General features: G+C 37.9%; 1 protein-coding gene across 1 annotated transcript in view; it reads left to right on the top strand.

The window, feature by feature from the left end:
* The window catches only part of LOC139959165 (dynein heavy chain domain-containing protein 1-like), a 91,693-nt gene that overhangs the window by 57,496 nt on the left and 14,556 nt on the right, over positions 1 to 19,641 (top strand). The window contains exons 59-74 of the mRNA XM_071956764.1: positions 708 to 782; positions 977 to 1,176; positions 1,791 to 1,869; positions 3,482 to 3,624; positions 4,695 to 4,962; positions 7,592 to 7,756; positions 8,684 to 8,844; positions 9,454 to 9,657; positions 9,840 to 10,010; positions 13,017 to 13,112; positions 13,706 to 13,851; positions 14,741 to 15,014; positions 15,539 to 15,661; positions 16,719 to 17,016; positions 17,289 to 17,682; positions 18,784 to 19,187. Of these exons, the coding sequence (XP_071812865.1) occupies positions 708 to 782; positions 977 to 1,176; positions 1,791 to 1,869; positions 3,482 to 3,624; positions 4,695 to 4,962; positions 7,592 to 7,756; positions 8,684 to 8,844; positions 9,454 to 9,657; positions 9,840 to 10,010; positions 13,017 to 13,112; positions 13,706 to 13,851; positions 14,741 to 15,014; positions 15,539 to 15,661; positions 16,719 to 17,016; positions 17,289 to 17,682; positions 18,784 to 19,187 (3,201 nt within the window). The remainder of the gene's footprint in view (positions 1 to 707; positions 783 to 976; positions 1,177 to 1,790; positions 1,870 to 3,481; positions 3,625 to 4,694; positions 4,963 to 7,591; positions 7,757 to 8,683; positions 8,845 to 9,453; positions 9,658 to 9,839; positions 10,011 to 13,016; positions 13,113 to 13,705; positions 13,852 to 14,740; positions 15,015 to 15,538; positions 15,662 to 16,718; positions 17,017 to 17,288; positions 17,683 to 18,783; positions 19,188 to 19,641) is intronic.

Here is a 19,641-nt window from a genome sequence, read left to right as displayed (position 1 = left end):
ATTTCTTCAGGTGCTACAGTGTTTTGGAAATTATATGTGATTTATAATAGTTAGTGAAGATTAGTAAGTATAATTAAATCTTGAAATTTAGAATGTTCCTAACAGCACACTCTCATAAAGCATAATATGTTATTTCAAGGCAAAGTCTCCATCAAGCATTCCCCTTGTTTAAAATGTTAAGTTTCCCATACAAATGCAGCAAGTCAAAAAATTTCAACAATGTTACACCATAAGCACTGATATTCGAAATACTGTCAGTTGTGTTAAGTCTGTGAACGTTGAATGATATTTGGTTTAAGGTAGGTCTCCACAGCCCTTGTGACTTGGCTAAATCAGGGAATAAATGATCGTTCCTATCTTGCGTAGCAGGTTTGAAGTGTCTTTATAAAATACTATGGCTCCTTTGTAAAAAAAACCTGCTATACATCTTTGCACTTGTGTAGCAACTTAACCATTTTACATAGTACTTTGCTATACGTTTATACGGGATAAATTATTCCCTGTAAATGACAGTCTACCTTCACAGCTTGCTTCTTCCGTATATTTATATGTTTGTATCTGAAAAAGATCTCGCAAGGATCCGAACGTTGGATCCTCTAATATTTTATAAATCATAATGATATTACATCCATGTGAATATGTTCCTTGCAATTGATTGATTGATTGACTTGTTTATTTTTTGGGGGCAATATTCTCAATCTTGGCAGGGTCATTAGATAAAGACCAGCAACCACTGCCACCGATAGCTACTGGGAAAGAACCTGCTGTGGAAGACACAGAAGGTGAGAAAATTTTTAACTACTATGATATTTTTTTTCTTTGAAAGAGTCAATTTCCTTTGAGATTATCTGCATTTGTGTATAACAATTTTACTTTAATTATTGAAAAATATTCTGCAATTTTGTGATTTAATTTGCTTTAAAGCAAAAAATACTTACTAATTTGACTGAATTTTTCTTGGCTGTCGTATTTTTAGTTCTACCTCTGAAGCATGAGCCTCACCCGCCATTAGTAAAACCATCTAACCACGGAAAGCAGATCACAAAGGACAGGAGATCCTCATATGAAGATAAAAGGTCACATTCACCCAGGAAAGGAGTCACCTTTAAACCAGGATTGCTCAGTGACTCGGGAGCTGAAACGCTACTCGGTGGTCCTCTTATCACCATGGAACAGGTTAGTTTACAGGAAGAAGTGATGCATGCTGGGTAGTTGTCAATAAATATGGCTGCAGATTGTTTTTTGACCCAGGGAGTTTGTAAGGGGTATATTATGTCGCTGGTTGAAAGGGAATGGATGTGCTTGGCACAATGTAAGAGAATATTCTACAGGAACAAGTGATGCATGCTGGGTAGTTGTTAACAAATATAGCTGCAGACTGTTTCACCGAGGGAATTAATAAAGGTATATTATACTGCTGATTGAAAGGGAATAGGTCTGTTTATCATTATGTAAGAATAAGGGAACATTCTACAGGAAGAAGTGATGCATGCTGGGTAATTGTTAACAAATATGGCTGCAGACTGTTTTACCGAGGGAATTTATAAAGGTATATTATGCTGCTAATTGAAAGAGAATAGGTCTGTTTATCATTATGTAAGCCTAAGGGAATATTCTTCAGGATGAAGTGGTGCATGGTGGGTAAAAAAACGTATGACTCTACATCATGAGCTTCAGTTTGGATAATATGTAATGTTCTTAAAGTTAAAAAAGTTAATAATAGCCTGTTTCCCAAGCACACCTTCTACATCATGATATATTGATAACAATTCAGCAATATTTTTCTACAGCTTAAAAGTCATGATGAACGTCTGACAGACATAGCTATGTCTAAATTCATCGCCACCGGCCAGAAGGAAACAGAGAAAGGTAAAGTTCACCATACAGACATGATGTTTGTTGCCATAGCAACCAGCACTTAGCATCAGGTTATATTTTGTGTGATATTCTATGCTTTTGTGTTTGTCAAAAGAGAATTGGAATAACTTAAAGCTATGGAGTAGCATAGTTACTTACAGCAAAATGACAGACATGATGCTTGTTGCCATAGCAACCATCACATAGAATCAGAATATATTTTGTGTGTCATTCTATGCTTTCGTGTTTGTCAAAAGAGAATTATAATAACTTAAAGCTCTGGAGAAGCATAGTTACTTACAGCAAAATAACTTTTGAAAATAATAGATACAGAGTCTAAGCACAAATGATTTAATGTTTACTGCAAATTGATGGTATCTATATGACTGTATCTGTGTGTAACCATGGTAAAATATAGTTATGTTATGTTGATTCACCCATGGGAAGTGCTGGATTCAAACTGACTTTTACATCTTTTATCAAAATTTATTTGTCCAAGGTCATTCTTTTTTTGTATCTGTTGAATAACTGTAGACACTATAGGCAAGGTGTTTCTCTTAGTTTATTTGTGTACGGATTTTTATTCTTTATAGCACTCTAGTTTAATACCACGCTGGTCACAAAGCAATCAACACGCAAGACATAGATTTGACATAGATTGGAAACTGAGGTTAAAGTAGTTTTCTTTCCCAAATATGCTTGAACTCTCTGAATGATTTCACTAAAAGCGATTGGGTTTAATCATAAATTTGTACTAAAAGATTTTTTAAGAAAACATTTGCCCTTGATGTAACCATTGATGTGTTGTTTTCTCCTTAGGTTACTAGTATATTTTTCAGAGGAAATTTGTATTCAATTTATCTATGTAGTTTACTTTTACAGGTTTGATGTGTTACAAAATTTTGTAGGTTTTTCATGTTTTTGTTTGTTTGTAGGATAACAGATTTGGTGGAGGAAAATTGTATTCAGTTTATCCTATTTTCTTTCATTTATTTCATTCATTTATTTATTTGTGTTTCCTCAGTGTACAAAATATTGAAATATTAATTAACAAAAGTCATCGCACTATGAGAAGGGAAGTGATCTATAAAATGTTAGTAGGCTTAACGAGTTGAGTCACTCTCGATGAAAAGGAAAAAAGAAACAGTGATTAAATTGATATCGACTACTTGGTTTTGTTTTCGTTTTCGTAGATTCTGGACATTGTAGCGAATATTTGCATGTAGTTTTTTTCCATGGAGTTTTCTTTCATTTTCCATAGGTTAATTAGCATGTTCAGTGTTGGCATGGAGATTTCTTTCACTTTTCCATAGGTTAATTAGCATTTTCAGTTTTGCCATGGAGTTTTCTTTCATTTTCCATAGGTTCATTAGCATTTTCAGTGTTGCCATGGAGTTTTCTTTCATTTTCCATAGGTTAATTAGCATTTTCAGTGTTGGCATGGAGATTTCTTTCACTTTTCCATAGGTTAATTAGCATTTTCAGTTTTGCCATGGAGTTTTCTTTCATTTTCCATAGGTTCATTAGCATTTTCAGTGTTGCCATGGAGTTTTCTCTCATTTTCCATAGGTTAATTAGCATTTTCAGTGTTGCCATGGAGTTTTCTTTTGTTTTTCTTTCACAGGTTACATGGAGTGTAGCTCATCACAGCTAGAGGAAGGATTAAGGAAAGTCCTGGGTAACTATAATGAAATCTCAGCTACCAAGATGAACTTGACCTTCTTTGAGGAAGCTCTCCATCACATGGCTAGGCTGACTAGAGTTTTGGTGAGTCAGAGCATTTTCTTGTAAAAGTGGAGTCAAGATAAAAACTCTCATGCTTCATGAATTGTATCATCGTTCCTCCGGTGTTAGATTCCCGGTTTTAACATCGTTTTGTCTGCCATGGAATAGATACTGGCATGGGTACATCCTTAAGTGTAGATGCCAGAGGTTTGGGTACAGAAGTTTAGTTTGCCCTGCAAGATCAGTTTTAGTACCTGCCTTCGAATTAAAAAGTTTCAGGTTGGTTGTTACTTAAATGGTATAAATGTCATCTTGCATCAAACAATTCTGCCAGAACAAAAGAAAATTTGTGTCACGTGATGATCTCAGAAATTGTTTTTTTAAAGAAAAAAAAAAGGATTTAAATAAATAAAAGAGTTAAAAAAATAGAAACCATGCTTATAACCATAGCAACTGCCATGTGACTAGTAGTTTACTGTACGTGGGGAGTTTAACCAGAGATAAGTAACCTACTTATCTGATGGATATAGAATAAATTTCACAAGCAATCTAGAATCTGGCCTGCCATCTTCAGATTTATAGTTGAGGGGGCCTTTTATGGTACGATATCAATGATGACTTGCTGTTGAGAATTTCATAATGTTACCATAGCAACAGAAAGAAAACCCAACTGGAAGTGTGCTGGCAAATCACTCAATGCACATTTTTTTTTTCACAAAGGGACATGAAACATGATGAAAATTTACAAAGCCCACTCCAAGTCATAATTTTTCTAGTATTTAAAGTTGTTTGTGTTAAGCTCACATCTATCAGCTTAACTATTATTTGTTTGTGTCAAAGGGTAAAAGAGCAAAAAAACGATATCCACAAAATATACACTGCGTACCTTTGTTATTCCGTTTGTTATATGCCAGCACAGTAGTTGTATTCCTAACTCCTTTGTGGTCATCCGGGGGAGAATTTCAGATGAACCCACTTTCTGCTACATGTCCATATTTGTCTTTAAATTTTTTCATGTCGACAAAATTTAATTTATGGTCACAAATTACTTCTGACCGGAAATTTAGACGAGAGCAATATTTAAGTTTAAAACTCTATGACTTTATCATAAGGCAACACCTGGAGGGAATGCTCTGGTCATCGGAAGGACGCACGCTACCGGCCGGACCAGCCTGGTCAGACTAGCAGCGTTTGCAGCCCGCTGTAAATTCTACACCTGTCACCCCGGTCACGATATAGAAGAGAATCAGGCTAAACTAAGAGTGGTGATGAAGAAGGCCAGCAAGTTAGCGGGGGTTTACGGTAAACCTGTTGTGATGCTAGTCAAGTCGAGACTGGGAGAGCCGTCTGTTCAAGATCTCTGTTCCTTTCTGAAGGAAGGTACGTATTAAGCCGCTTGTTAAAAGACAAGAATTATTCTAGTGGTTGACAAGAATAAGAAAATGAGGCAAAAGAATCCCATAGCATTATGTGAAAAATTAAACACAATATCTTAAAGTCAATTTAAAAAATTTAAATTTAAATTTAAAAATTAAAATTAAATTAAATAAAAAAAAAAATTAAACTCAATATGAAAATTAAACTCAATATCAATAACTCAATATCCCAATATCTTGTCCCTAATTTGAGATGACAGTCAATATTTAAACTTATTTTTATTGACTGGGTAAACCCTCCCTTACTACACAGTTATTGGGTGACAGTCTGTGGTCTGTATTGTCATCGACGGAATATTTCCTTCAAAAACCCTTTACTTTCCTATTATTTGTCTTTTGTTGATTTACATTGATATGTGATACAATTGGAATAGCTACTATATTGAGGTTAATTTTCTCTGTATTTTGATGTTCTCAGTGTTGTATGGTCATAATATCATTAACATACCACCTAAGCTTGCACGGTTTCGCGAAAAATTACAACCGGTTTTTCTCTAGCAAAAAACCGAATCTGGCTCAAAAACCGGTTTTTTTCCCCCTCCCGAATTGCATTGAAAACATCCAAATCTCGATCGCTAAGATGCGTATTTTTGAAGCTTTACCAACAGCGTGTTCAAGTATGTTCGTTCGCAGTAAATTGTTAAAAATAAGAAGAATAAATTCAAGAAATGTTACTGCCTTCTGACTCTCATTTTATAACCCACGTTAACTAAACTGAAGTAAATATGTCGAAAAGAAATAGGTTAGTAAAAAATTTACTTAAAGTTTTAACATCACGTACACCTATCGTTTGTCTTGTGTTTACTGTACTTCACGAAGTTCAAATTCGTGTTCAGAAAAAAATATCACGTTCATGTTAAATGTTATATTATATGTTCTAGCCATGTTCGCGGGTGGTATCTTGGCGGTAAAATAAATTTCTCTTCAAGGAGTGAAGAGAATTTACCGTCTACACTTTCAAGTACAAGTTGAAAAATATCCCTGGCAAAAGCGGGGATTAGGTCGGCAAAGAATATAAATTGTTAACGTTTAAGTTGGAAACATGTGTTCTTCAACGCAAACGAAAACCAACTGAGAGACGCCTTGTCTGATAACTGATAAGAAGAAATGTTTAAAGGAAACTTACAAAGAAAATAAAATCTATTAGCGTACAAAGGAGAATTGTCCCAACAGCAACATCTGTAATTTCCAGCCATGTATGCAACATTATTACTCCTTTAATATTCCTTGACTCAAGCCTGACGCCAGGTGTGTCTTGTGAATAATGGACTGTGATTGTTCTAATGTTACTTGTTGCATCTTAGTTGTTAAACTCAGAGCCCCCCCCCCCCCGTGATTGTTCTAAAGTTACTTGTTGCATCTTAGTTGTTAAACTCAGAGCCCCCCCCCGTGATTGTTCATTGTTCTAATATTACTTGTTGCATCTTAGTTGTTAAACTCCCAGAGCCTCCCCCCCCCCCTCCTTCGACTGTACGTGTCGTGTGGTATTGTGGATTGCGCAATGTACCTTTCAAGTTTTAACGTTCATTTTTTGAACACGAACTGTGATCAATGTGTTTGAAAAGATTTTCTCCATATCCTCTACTATTAAATTGAAGTTAAATAATAAGAAGAACACAAAGAGGACAAACACGTCGGATATAATTTATTTTGAACTGCATCTCGTCATTTGAGTGTGTACTTCTCACAACTACTAACGTTGGCAACCAAGGTCAGTTCAATACTACAAGGTACCTAACTGATGCACGCATATAAGGGCTGCATAGCCTAATGTTAGGCCTAGCTATCCACCCTCAAGCACTGGTTATGGCGTGTGCCGATCGTAGCTGACAATGTCGTCTTTCAGAAAAGCTTTCTCTTGTTGCAATTTACTTTCATATTGCAAAAAGAACTGTAAATAGGAGAAACCAAAGTCAACAACTTGGTTTTTTCCAGTATTTGAAATTCACATTTCGGTTTTTCCGGTTTTTTCGGTTTTTCGGTTTTCTTAAAATAAAAAATAGTACCGAAATTCGGTTGGAAAAAACCGGTTTCGGTACTAAAACCGGTTTACCGTGCAAGCCTAATACCACCAACGGTGGACTACATGTGCTGAACATTAATTAACAGCTAAACCTACCTACTAATATCTCCAAAGGTAAGACAAGAGTGAATTAACCACATCAATCACGGTTTCAGAAGGACGACGGAACTTCTTTTATTTCATGTACCCCTGTACATCCCAATCTGTGAAGTGGCAACCTTTTATATAGAAATGTTATTCCTCTTCAAATGGAAAAATGAGTTAAATGTTATAAAGAAAAACAACAACATTTTTCAACTCAATTGCCATGAAGACATCATTCACTAAGTTATTGCCCAGATGCGTTCACAAATTATCACCAAAATTTTTTTTATCTTTGTCATGATACCAAATACTGTCAGAATGTGGTTTTGGCTTAAAGTTTTCAAAACTTTCCAGAAATTTGATTAAAGCATTCATCACCAGCTATTAGGATATCCTGTTAGTCATCCATTTTGGTGGGATTGAACATATCAAAATTATATTTTGTTCCACTTTTCGTCCCTGTTAGGCAAGTGTCCAGACTTGTATACACAGGATGAGCTGAACCAGATCGTTAGTCAGATGTTGCCAGGTGCCAAACAGGCCAGGGGATCCAGAGCAGAGCTAGCTTTGGATAAATACTTCAACCGAGTCCAGACTTATCTACATGTCATCATTAGCATGGACTGTCCAGGTAATGTCTTTAACATTGTTATATACTACTGTACCTCTCGACATACATGGATATTAAAATTATCCTGGAAGGAGCACTCCACAGTACGAATATATACCGACCATGGAGTGTCATGTGACATGCTCCCAGGTGGTACTAACATGTTATTTAACCCTTGGTCAGTTCGAAATGATAAGCGTTCCGTACACAACAGAACCCCACTAGAACGGGCATTTACAGTAAATTTGAGAATAATTACTTAGTGTAGTGTAGTGATTACTTAGTGTTGACATATTATATTATTACGATAAGTTAGCATTTTCCATTTTCTTCTCTACTGTTAGGGACATTTTGCTGGAGATATAAGCTTACTTCACTCCATCTTTTTGATATCCTGACAGCTGGCAGTAATTTTACTTGTATAGTGCAGTCACATGATGAAATTTTTTCAAATTATCTGAAGCAACTCAGAAAGGTTTTTCATTGCTAGTTGGTCTCCCAAAATATCAGTTAAGAAATTCTTCTGGCAATATCATTTATTTTCTCTGCTAAGGTTTAATATTATTTTGATGTGTCCTCAGATATGTTGGAAAGACAATGAAACACTGCTCCCCTAACCCCTCACCCCTCCTTTTTCTTCTGCTACCAGAGGCAGATTGCATTACTCTCTCACTCATTCAGACATCTCATTGCTGAACTTTTTACCTTCCAAAGTTGCTTTTTTTATCAAAATTTGATAACAATCTGCATGATTAACTAACAATTAGGAAAGGTACATCCACAATTGTTTTAAGAAATGTTTTAAATCCAGTTAATACCAGGAAAAAGCTGTTTGTTGCATAACCAGTATATAGATTATATTTTTGTGTAACAATGCCCTAATTTGATTTTCAGTTTGTAATTAATTCATTTTTTTAATATTTGTTTATTTTAATACGTTATTTGAAGATGGTTCCCTTTCGATGTCAAGGCGCTTCTTACAGAAGTTCCCAACTCTGATGCAGTCAGTGATATCTGTGGATGTATACCAGCCTTGGAGTCAAGATGCTTATGCCAGGGTTGCAGAGCATTGGATACAGGTCCCCACCTCTGATCCCTTTACAGGAAAGGTAAAACAATTTGCCACTCCGGCTCTCCCCCTTTTCTTTGATCACTCATATATGAACACAGTCACAGCAAATGTAGGTATGACTTTACATGGTAGGGTGGAGGATGGGAGGTGGGATTAACTTGAACAAATTGAAACATGGATCAAGGGTGCTTGGAGAACTTCTTGGGATGAAAATATTTTTGAAGAGAAGAAAAATGTACCATGAGAGGAGGTATTAAGTTCCCTTAGCAGTTAATTTAGCCAAATTTGCCCAGACTAACCCATACACAGGGGAAGGGGGGGGGGGGAAGTGGTGGGCAGTTGGTTACATTGAGAAATAACATCATGTATTGAAGATTGCAGGGTGATGTAGTTGTCTTGTTTTAATAACGTACTGATTGAAAGTGCTCTCTTTCACCGAGAACCACGGAAATGCCTTTGTTTGAAATTGATGCAATTAATATGTCAAATTAACAGAACTCAGAATATAAAAACAAATAAAACCACAAATAAAGTAAATTTAAAAACAAAGCAAATCACCAATAGTGTAAATTTAATTAACGATCGTAACGCAGAAGGGCTCTGTCTCTCCTTCCTATAACTTTCCCGCACTTTTCATTCATTCCAGTTGATCGAACCCTCTTGGACGAGCTCGGCAAAGTCACCGGGTATAGATGTCATTGGTAGAGCCATGGCCTACATACACCTCTCATCTTACAGGGCCCTCCTACAGTACCACCAGCTAGACTACAAGGTCTACAGTCCTGCCACGTTCCTCGACTTCATCGATCTCTTTAAGAATTTGATGTGGAAGGTTGTCAAGGAAGAAAAAGTGAGAGTAGTTTACAACTTCTTTTTCTATGTATCTTGTTTGGAAATTCAATTAATACAGTGTTATAGAAATTTTTGAACATAGTAAAATATTCCCCACATGTTCTATTTATTCCATTTTGAGATAAGGATGAAATGTAATAATGCCACATTTTTCCCTCCTTAATTTAATCCATATTTTAGGTGAATATTTCAAAATACCGGTCGGCTTTGGACAAGATTAACGACGCTCTCGGAACCATCCAGAACTACGAGTCCGAAGTCGCTTCGTTGAGACCGCAGTATCAGCTGGCCCTCGAGATCGCTCAACAAAAACAGCAAGAAGTTGAGCTATACCAACAAGAGTTTGCAGATGTGAGTCATGGATTTGGTCATTACTATAATGGATTGTGCAGTCTAGTCTGTTGAGAGGAATGCCTCTCGTATATAGTGGAAAAGATGCCTTGAATTAGAACACTTACTGTTATTCATGTTAAAATAAAATAAAACTGTTAGCAAACTGCTTATCCAATAGAGAGCCTGTGTAGGAGAATGTGTAAAAGTAAGTTGGCCTGACATTTTGATCCTAGCAGGATCTTCTTCAAAGGCTAAATGACAAGTAACAGTAACAGAAGGGACAAAAACATGCACCGAATACAGACAGGTTAATGGGCATGGTGAACACAAAGAGATGCTTTCTAGTCACTTCGCCCCACAACCATTTCGCCCAACTGCCATTTCGCCCAACCAGCCTGGTCATTTCGCCCAACCAGCCTGGTCATTTCGCCCAACCAGCATGGTCATTTCGCCCAACCATCATAGTCATTTCGCCCAACCAGCATGGTCATTTCGCCCAACCGTGTTGGTCATTTCGCCCAACCTTATTTTTACTAATATTCAGTCAGAATAATATTACTTTTTCTATTCCACTAGTTCAATTTGATTTATTTTGGGTTAGGTAACTTCGTAATAGGTAAATAAAAAAGTGAGGTCCGCTCGATATCGATCGGAGTCTGAGCAGTTATTTCGGGTATAATATGGGAGGATTACCCTACTTTAGGCCTTTACGCATACAATGGAAGTTATATTATTATACAAACACAGGGGAATCGGTCTTCATAAAAACCTATCAAACCTAACCTCTAAATCACTGATCCATCCTACTGACTAACAATTCCCGAAAGTTTCCTTATTAAATTGAAAAAAAAAATTATAAAACCCGTCCGTAATATTGAATTACTATATTTAATCAATGTAACCACTTTATCAATGTAACCACATATGTAATCACATATGTAATCAATTTAACCACGACTTCAAGTTTCCTTAATACTCGGTTCGTATCCAGTAACGTTAACAATTCCCGAACGTTTACTATATCAAACCTATCAAACCTAACCCCTAAAACACTGATCCATCCTTAAGATTCCTTAATATTCGGTTCGTATCCTGTAACGTTAAAAATTCCCGAACGTTTCCTTACTAAAGTTATACAAAGTAAAGACTTCAAGTTTCCTAAATATTCCTTAATATTCGAACGTTTACTATCAAACCTAACCCCTAACACACTGATCAATCCTCAAGTTTCCTTAATATTCGGTTCGTATCCTGTAACGTTAACAATTCCCGAACGTTTCCTTTTGAAATATCATATTTAATCAAGGTTGGGCGAAATGACCAGGCTGGTTGGGCAAAATGACCAGGCTGGTTGGGCGAAATGACCAGGCTGGTTGGGCGAAATGACCAGGCTGGTTGGGCGAAATGACCAGGCTGGTTGGGCGAAATGGTAAGGTTGGGCGAAATGGCAGTTGGGCGAAATGGTTGTTGGGCGAAGTGTCCTGCTTCCAAAGAGATAGATGTAAGAGGATTAGTAGACAAGGGATGGAGAGAAGAAAGAAAGAAACCAACAGGGGAAGAGGAGAGGTAAGAGATACAAGTGGAGGGACAAAGAGAGGATTAAGGGAAGGGACAAAGAGAGGATTAAGGGAAGGGAATAAACTGGAGAAGGGCAAAGACAGAAAGGTGTGGAGAAAAATGGTGGAAGAGAGCTATCAGAAGAGGAGTGATGGGGGGCCGGGGGGAACAAGGGGAGAAGGAGGGGAACAGAAGAAAAGTTAGTCATGTCCTTCTTGAATATTGAGCTCATGAGGTTGAATGGTGAGAAGGCGTTGCATCCACAGCCTCTCTCTGCTTATTCGTACTAGGTCATGTTATTCATGTTGTGTAAAAGGTACAGACTGGAGTAAACTGGTGTTTTTGTCAAATGATTTATGTCTGTTTAGCTTTGTCGCTTTTGTAAATGAAGCTAATTCAAGCTAATATTTAATTGTGATGTAATATGTTGACAATGCTTGATTATCATTTAAACAATGCCATCCTGCAGTTGTGTTAATTTTTCTCAGGATTGCTAAGAAATTTTTAGAAGGAAACAAAAAATAGTCAGTTTTAAATGACTGTATATGTTTCACCACATATTACTTTACTTTTCCGTTCAAGAATTTCAATCAGTTAAATTCTTTGCAATGACAGAAGATATTAAGACAGGAGTTAGACCAGTTGGTGTCTATATATATTCTTTATGTAATTTTCAGAACTTGAGACTTTAGAATCTGATTAAATAGTCAGTTTAGGAAAGTTTGCTTTTGTTAATCAGGTAATATATGGTAAAAGGATATTATTAAACTCAAAAGGGAAATTAGTGGCAGGGGAACAAGAAAGAGCGGTGATTCAAAATTTGATACGATCTGACGATATCTAACCCGTTTAACATTAACCAACCCATTCTGAATTGTCAGTAACTTATATTATATCTGGGCCCATCTAGGCCTCTCCGTCATTAAACAGCAAATCATGTGTATCAATGAACTAGAACCTAAATTGTTTTAGGTAATCATGTTGGAGCAGTAGAAAGATTGCAGACTTTCTTGAGATGCAATGCCTCATTGAACGAAACATGATCCTTTAATTCAGGGTTTCCCTAACTTTATCCCCCCACGAATCCCCTGTGGATGTCAGAGTTGTCCACGAACCCCCAACTTTTTGAGACACGATCTGAGTCATTATTATACTATAATACGTATAACAGTGCTTCGTAAAAGATCAAGTTCATAGTGTAATATTGTACATTACTAAATTATATGATATATCAGTTTTAGTTCAACAAAAAGTACTCTGGGTTTGACTTTCAAAAACATCTCAGAAACCCCTTGGAATGGACTCATGGACCTCCTGGGTGTTCATGCACCCCAGTTAGGGAACCCCTGCTTTAGATGAAACCATTGTGACGTATCCTCAGGTAGAAAAACAAGAGACAGGGTTGGTTAATGGAAGGTGTCGTGTGATTTTATATGTTACATCTGTCTTTTCTGCCTTTCCCCGCAGGCCAAAGGTCATTGCTCGAACGACGAAGCCGAGATTACAGAGATGCAGAAACCGCTGATGGATATGAAGAAGAAGGCTCAAGCAGAATTAGATCGGGTAAAAACGAGACCTTCGTTTAATCCACTGTGATCTTTTTTCAGTCCTCCCTGAGGCTTTTTGATAGAAATATTGTCAGTTGATGGATTGAAAGGATGTATAAATGTCGGTGAACATATTAATAAGAAAGACAAGAGACAAATATGGATGTTCACAGTCTCTTTTTATAATCAATTAATTAATATAATTAATTAATATAATTATTTAATTAAATAAATATTTATGAAAGAGACTTAAAATGTCAGTGAACATGTTAATAAGAAAGACAAGAGACAGAAATTGATGTGCACAGTCTCTTACATAATTAATTATTAATTAATATAATTATTTAATTAAATAATTATTTATGAAAGAGACTTTGAAACTTCAAATATTTATAATCTGTTAAAATACACTTATTAAATTCTCAAAGGTTTTGTGGAAGAAAGATAGTAGAATATGGATTGGTACAATCACCCTAGTATTTACATAATTACTTCTTTTCCTCTGTAATCTCATGTTTTATTAATTTTGCAGACAGCTCCACTATATTTTGTTCATTTCGTTCATGTATACTCGTTGAGTATATTAATTTTGAATGTTAATTTCGTCAGGTCAACCCTGTCTACGAGGCAGCCCTGCATGCGCTTCGCAGTTTGGACTCTTCGGCCTTGAACGAGATAAAGACCTTCCCCCGTCCTCCTAAACCTGTGATCAATGTGGTCAATGCACTCTGTCTTCTCTTTGGAGAACCCTTTGGGTAGGTTTAACTGTTAATCTTCAGCTCATGTATGTTAATCATGACTTGTTATCATGTTAATCTTGTTATGTAATTATTTATGTAATGATTATGTGATGATTTATGTAGTGATGATTTATGTAATGATGTATGATTTATGTAATGAAGTATGATTAATGTAATGATGATTTATGTAATGTAATGATAATTTATGTAATGAATGATGTAATAATGTTTATGTAATGATGATTTATGTAATGATTATGATTATGTAATCATGTTAATCTTCAGCTACTGTATGTTTGGCGGCATTTTCTGTGTTGTTTTCATCCTGTTTACAGCAGCACTTGAAAGACTAGTATTGGATGATGTGTGAATATAGAGACACACCAAAGTAATTAACAACTTGAAGAGAAGTATCAAGGTCCTCAGTTCAGTTTCATTAAAGGCATTGAAGACTCGCCCCAAACCGTGTGCCGCCCTCTGACAAAAGAAGTTAACTTTCCGTTGCTTGCAAGTGAAAGTTTTCTTCTTGTTTCTACAAAATGCAGACAGTAATGAAACGTGATACCTTGTTATCTTTTATCTGGACCTGAGATCAGGGAGTTCCATAACAACTCCCTGCTGAGATGTCCATCGCTGCTATGTACACTGTGTTGTGGGTATTGACCGTAGCTGCATGTATTGACTGTACACTAGTGTCTAATTACCGACGGTAGCAAGCTGTGTGTGTATTTTCTGGGATCGATGGTGGTGTCTAACACTTCTGTTACACCTCATTCGAAACTAGGTCAGATTACCGGCATACGACGTTCCTTTGTGCGCGAGTCTTCACTCCCTTTAATATACTTCATTTAGTACTCTAGTGATGGTCATACACACAGCATTCTCTCCCCTTCATTCCTTGCAGATGGCAAAGTGGCCAAGCACTCATCAACAGGGATAACTTCTTCCAGGATTTAGAATTCTACGATAAAGCCAACATGCCCGATCACGTCTTCCACAAACTGAACAAGCTGTTCATACAAGATGAGACGTTCGACCCGGACTACGTAGCCAAGGCCAATCAGGCCGCCCGGTCCTTGTGCATGTGGTTGCACGCCGTCTATGCATATGCATCGATCCACAGAAACATGAGACCTAAAATTAGCATGGTGGAAGAGGCAGAGGTCAAACTTCATGAGGTTAGCTGAATTATTTTGACATTTTCTGCAATTGTTCTGTCTCGAAGCGAATCGACTCCTTTTACGTATATCAACACCTTGTGTAGGTAATAAAACAAGTGATTTTTGGGTAGTTGTAAATTTGACGATAAAATATCTGAAATATGAAGTTGTTACAGTAATTAAAATTATTTGTATTGTGAAGTTAAATCAAGGTTAAAGTTTCGCCTGGCATATGTAGAAAACAGCGGCAAATCCAGTTTCTTATGTCTAACAGGAGAGGTGGACCATAGGTATTTTGTTGCTTTAACATCTTTTAACAACCCCCCCTCCCCTCCCCAACCAAAATCAAAATTCCTTTGGCTAACCTTCTGGGATACAGTATGTCCATTAATGACTCTGGTAAGATGTTAACACATCAACGACATGTTAATTCTTCAACTGAGACATGTTAATTCTCCAGGACTAGTAATAATAAAAAATAAAAAAATGAGCATATAATAATATTTTACTGGTTCTTTATCTTTTCTCCCTTTTGTTTTTAGGCTCAAAGTCATCTGGGTCAGAAGCGAGTGAAAGCCCAAGATGTTCAAGGTTTTCTTGAAGCAAAAATGAAAGAATATCAAGAGTGTCTTGTTCACGTTCGTAACCTGGATCGAGCCATGAAGGTAAAAAAAATCATTTTATCCTCGGAGTAAACATAAATCACAAAAAGGGGAGTAAAATATCTGAAGAGCCAGGTGTCATACTAACATATGCAGAGCAGCGCAAAGTCTCTCTGTGGCCCCGAGATCAGTCATCAGTGAACTTCATTGATGACACTTTAAAGGCATTGAAGACTCACCCCAAACAGCGTGCCGCCATCTTTAAAAAGTTAACTTTCCGTTGCTTGCAAGTGACGTTTTACTCTTGTCGCTACAAAAAGGCAGACAGTAATGAAACGTGATACCTTGTTATCTTTAGCTCGACCTGAGATGTCCATCGCTGAATCGTTTGTACACTGTACTGTGAGTATTGACCCCAGCTGTGTGTATACTGACTGTACACTAGTGTCTAATTACCGACGGTAGCAAGCTGTGTGTGTATTTTCTGGGATCGATGGTGGTGTCTAACACTTCTCTTACACCTCATTCGAAACTAGGTCAGATTACCGGCATTAGACATTTCTTTTTGCACGAGTCTTCACTCCCTTTAAAGGCACCTTAAAGGCAAAAACTTGGTACAGCAGTTCGAGTGTCTTAGGTTCCAGGATCAAACTTCCGCCAGGAGCCAGATTCTCTTGACCAATTCAGATATCGCTGCAGTACAGTGGTGATGTGCGGAGTCTTCCGTGGATTTGGTATTTCTGGTTTGTGAATTTGAGAGTAGGGGTTCGTTTTCTGTTCTTCACTCTTTGTTCGTCATGGCTGCACAGCAGTGATGTCGAATGGGGTGCCTTTGCCTACCTCAGTATTTGAGAAAGTGGTCAGATGCTGGGGTTATACACTCTCGTCCGTCGGATGGGGACGTTAAATGGCGGTCTCGGGAGCAGGAATGGGAGCTAATTCACACCCCTGCCACGTTATCCTCTGAACACTTATCGAAAAGAGAAGGTTTGAAATGAGCCAGTGTTCATCCACGATCTAACAGGGATAGGGTCTCAAATAAGCTACTGTAAGGCTTCCTGATCCTTGGGTATGTAAACTAAACTTAACTATATCTTTTGCTTCCTCCTGCTTTTCTCAGGCCCTGGAGGACCAGATTGCAGAGGCCTCTCATTTAATGATGAATATGGATGCGCAGCATGTGACCTGGAGGTCAGCTCTGGAGCAATCACAGAGTAACCTCTCTACCTCCACAGGAGATGCCCTGATAGCAGCTGCCTGTGCTACCTATCATGGACCAATGGAACAGTCCATAAGGGATAAACTTAATGCTGATTGGATGCAGGCTTTTCAGACTGGACAGTTCCACTTTGAAAAGGGGATAGATCCAGTTAGTCAAGCTGAGATGATTCCAATTAGAAATGGTTTTACATTAGAAGGTAATAAAAACAATATGACAAATATTTACAATCATGATGTAGTTTGGACAGCTTGCCGTCATTGGTATTGGATCAATCAATTAGTTTTTTGGGGAGGGGGCTCAATTTTTAACCATAGAATCCAACTGTTTCAGTTTTTATTGTCAAAATGATTGCACCAATAGATTTTACATTAATCTGTCTTAGTTTTTTCTTCCAAAATTGTTGACATGCTTGCAAATGAGTCAAAATTTTTATTCCCTTTCATTTCTATGTTATTTATGTCATTGCAGCGATATTGAGTAGTAAAGAGGAGCAGCAGTTTTGGGAACAGAGGGCCCTCCTTGAGGACGCCCATGCTACCCACAATGCACTGTACATCAGAGCTTGTACGATAGCACTGAAGCAGCACTGGCCGTTACTTCTGGACCCGAATGATCAGGCCTTTTCATGGATAAAGATGCTTCAGGAGAGAGGGATGGTTAGTTATCACGAGGGCTCAGACTTTGACCGGGAGGACATCAGAGTGGAAAGTGTGTCAGAGAGAGAAGTAGAGGAGGCCAGGGAGACAGAGGTCAAAGGTCAAGAAGATGAAGAAGACATTCCTGAGGACTCCACTGACATGGAAAGTTCTACCACGACAGGCATCGGTGCGGAGTACCCTGAAACACCAAGGACTGTAACAAGGTACAGTTTATCAGAGATTGCAGGAATGTGAATTGGTAGTGTTGAGTACCCCAAAACATAGTAGAGTTTTGCAGACATTGTAAGGAATGTGAATTAGTGTGGAGTACCCTGAAACACCAAGGACCCTAACAAGGTACAGTTTATCGGATATTATAGGAATGTGAATTGGTAGTGTTGAGTACCCCAAACATAGTAGAGTTTTGCAGACATTGTAGGGAATGTGAATTGGTGTGGAGTAGCCAGAGATACCAAGGACTTTAATAAGGTACAGTTTATCGGAGATTGCAGGAATGTGAATTGGTAGTGGTGAGTACCGCAAAACATAGAATTTTTCACCCTAACAAGGGCGCTACAAGGTGCAGTTTAATAGGTGTATCAGGAGTGCGACTTTCTGTGGATCAACGACCCGAAGTAGGTACAAATTTGTAGATATTATAGGAATGTGAATTGGTAGTGTTGAGTACCCCAAAACATAATAGAGTTTTACAGACATTGTAGGGAATGTGATTTGGTGTGGAGTACCCTGAAACACCAAGGACTCTAACAGGTTACAGTGTAACAGGTGTTTCAGGAATGTGACTTTCCCTGACCCAAGGACTCTTACAAGGTACAAGTTTAAAAATATAGGAAAGTGAATTATTGGTGTGAGTACCCCAAAACATCATAAACTATAATAAGGATACAGTTTAATAGATATAGCAAGGATGTGAGTTTGAGCAGACTACCCACAAACACCAAGGAACTTCTGTAATGGAACAATTTTATAGGTATTACAGGAATGTGAATTGGAGTTGAATATCCCAAAGCACAATAGCCTTAAACGAGATACAGATCTATAGATGAATGTTGTGGTGGAGTACCCAGAAACACCCCCCCTCCTCAGACAGCCTTGCCTCTTCCATGTGCTGAAAATGAGGCATTGTAGAAACAGAACTACCAACTACTACAAGAAGAAACTTCATTTAGATACCTTGTGCATGTGAGTGGGTAAGCAATGTAAGGTCAGAATCAATATTTTTTGTATGATTATTAATGAGATAAAAATATGATATAGATCTTTATCTCTCATGGTTAATGTCTTGACACAAATTTTCTCATCAGCGTTGGTTTTGGTTTCGAGGCATCGCTCAAGACCCCTCTCCTGGAAGCCGTCCCCCCGGGCGACTCCGAGACGGACGTCTTCTCCAGCAGCCAACAGACCGACAAGGTATCCCTCGCCACCGTTCAACAGGACATACCGAAGCCCCCCTTGGAACTGATGGTGGTGACCTCTGATGACCCCTCCCTTCCGGTGAAGCTCTGCCAGGCTGTTGTCATGGGGTATACCCTGATGGTGACCCACATTGAGAGAGCCCCACTTGTAGATCCGTTCAGAGAGGTCCTCGGCAGGAACGTTACCGTGGGAACGGACGGAGTCAGGAAGATCGCCATCGGCAACAACGAGTATGCGTACAACCCCAAATTTAAGCTCCTGCTCTGTTCCTCGGTACCGTTGGGTATGCAAGGTTAGTTCCGATGTCATTTCCGGTGTATGGGTCACTTCCGTTTCAGTAACGTTTCAACTTGAGATTATTGTCCAGTCAGATGGTCAATGCATTATTCTGTGCAAATGCTACGACTTCTGCTATCATAATAATCAATCAATTAAAAAATAAATAAAAAATGTGCAAATGTATTGTTTTGAAGGTTTATGAATTTGCATGCCACATGTAGAAACACATTTTCTCACTTTGTCACATATTTTACATTTGGCATTTTCAAAACACATTTCACTTGTTTCATGTACACCAAACATGTGAGTCGCTGGGTGGAATTGGTTCCCAAGAAACAGGTTTTCCATGCGTGCTCACGTGTTTGATTTACCTGTGATCACATATGATCACGCTTACGTGCTGCCACAGCTTTGGTTGTCAAGTACAGTCACAAAAATATGCATTCTGATGGAACTTATTTCAACAA

Source organism: Apostichopus japonicus, chromosome 18, assembly GCF_037975245.1.
Source record: "Apostichopus japonicus isolate 1M-3 chromosome 18, ASM3797524v1, whole genome shotgun sequence".
In the NCBI taxonomy this organism is placed as follows: Eukaryota; Metazoa; Echinodermata; class Holothuroidea; order Aspidochirotida; family Stichopodidae; genus Apostichopus; species Apostichopus japonicus.
Note: the sequence above shows the minus strand (reverse complement) of the source record. Positions and strands in the feature narration are given on the sequence as shown.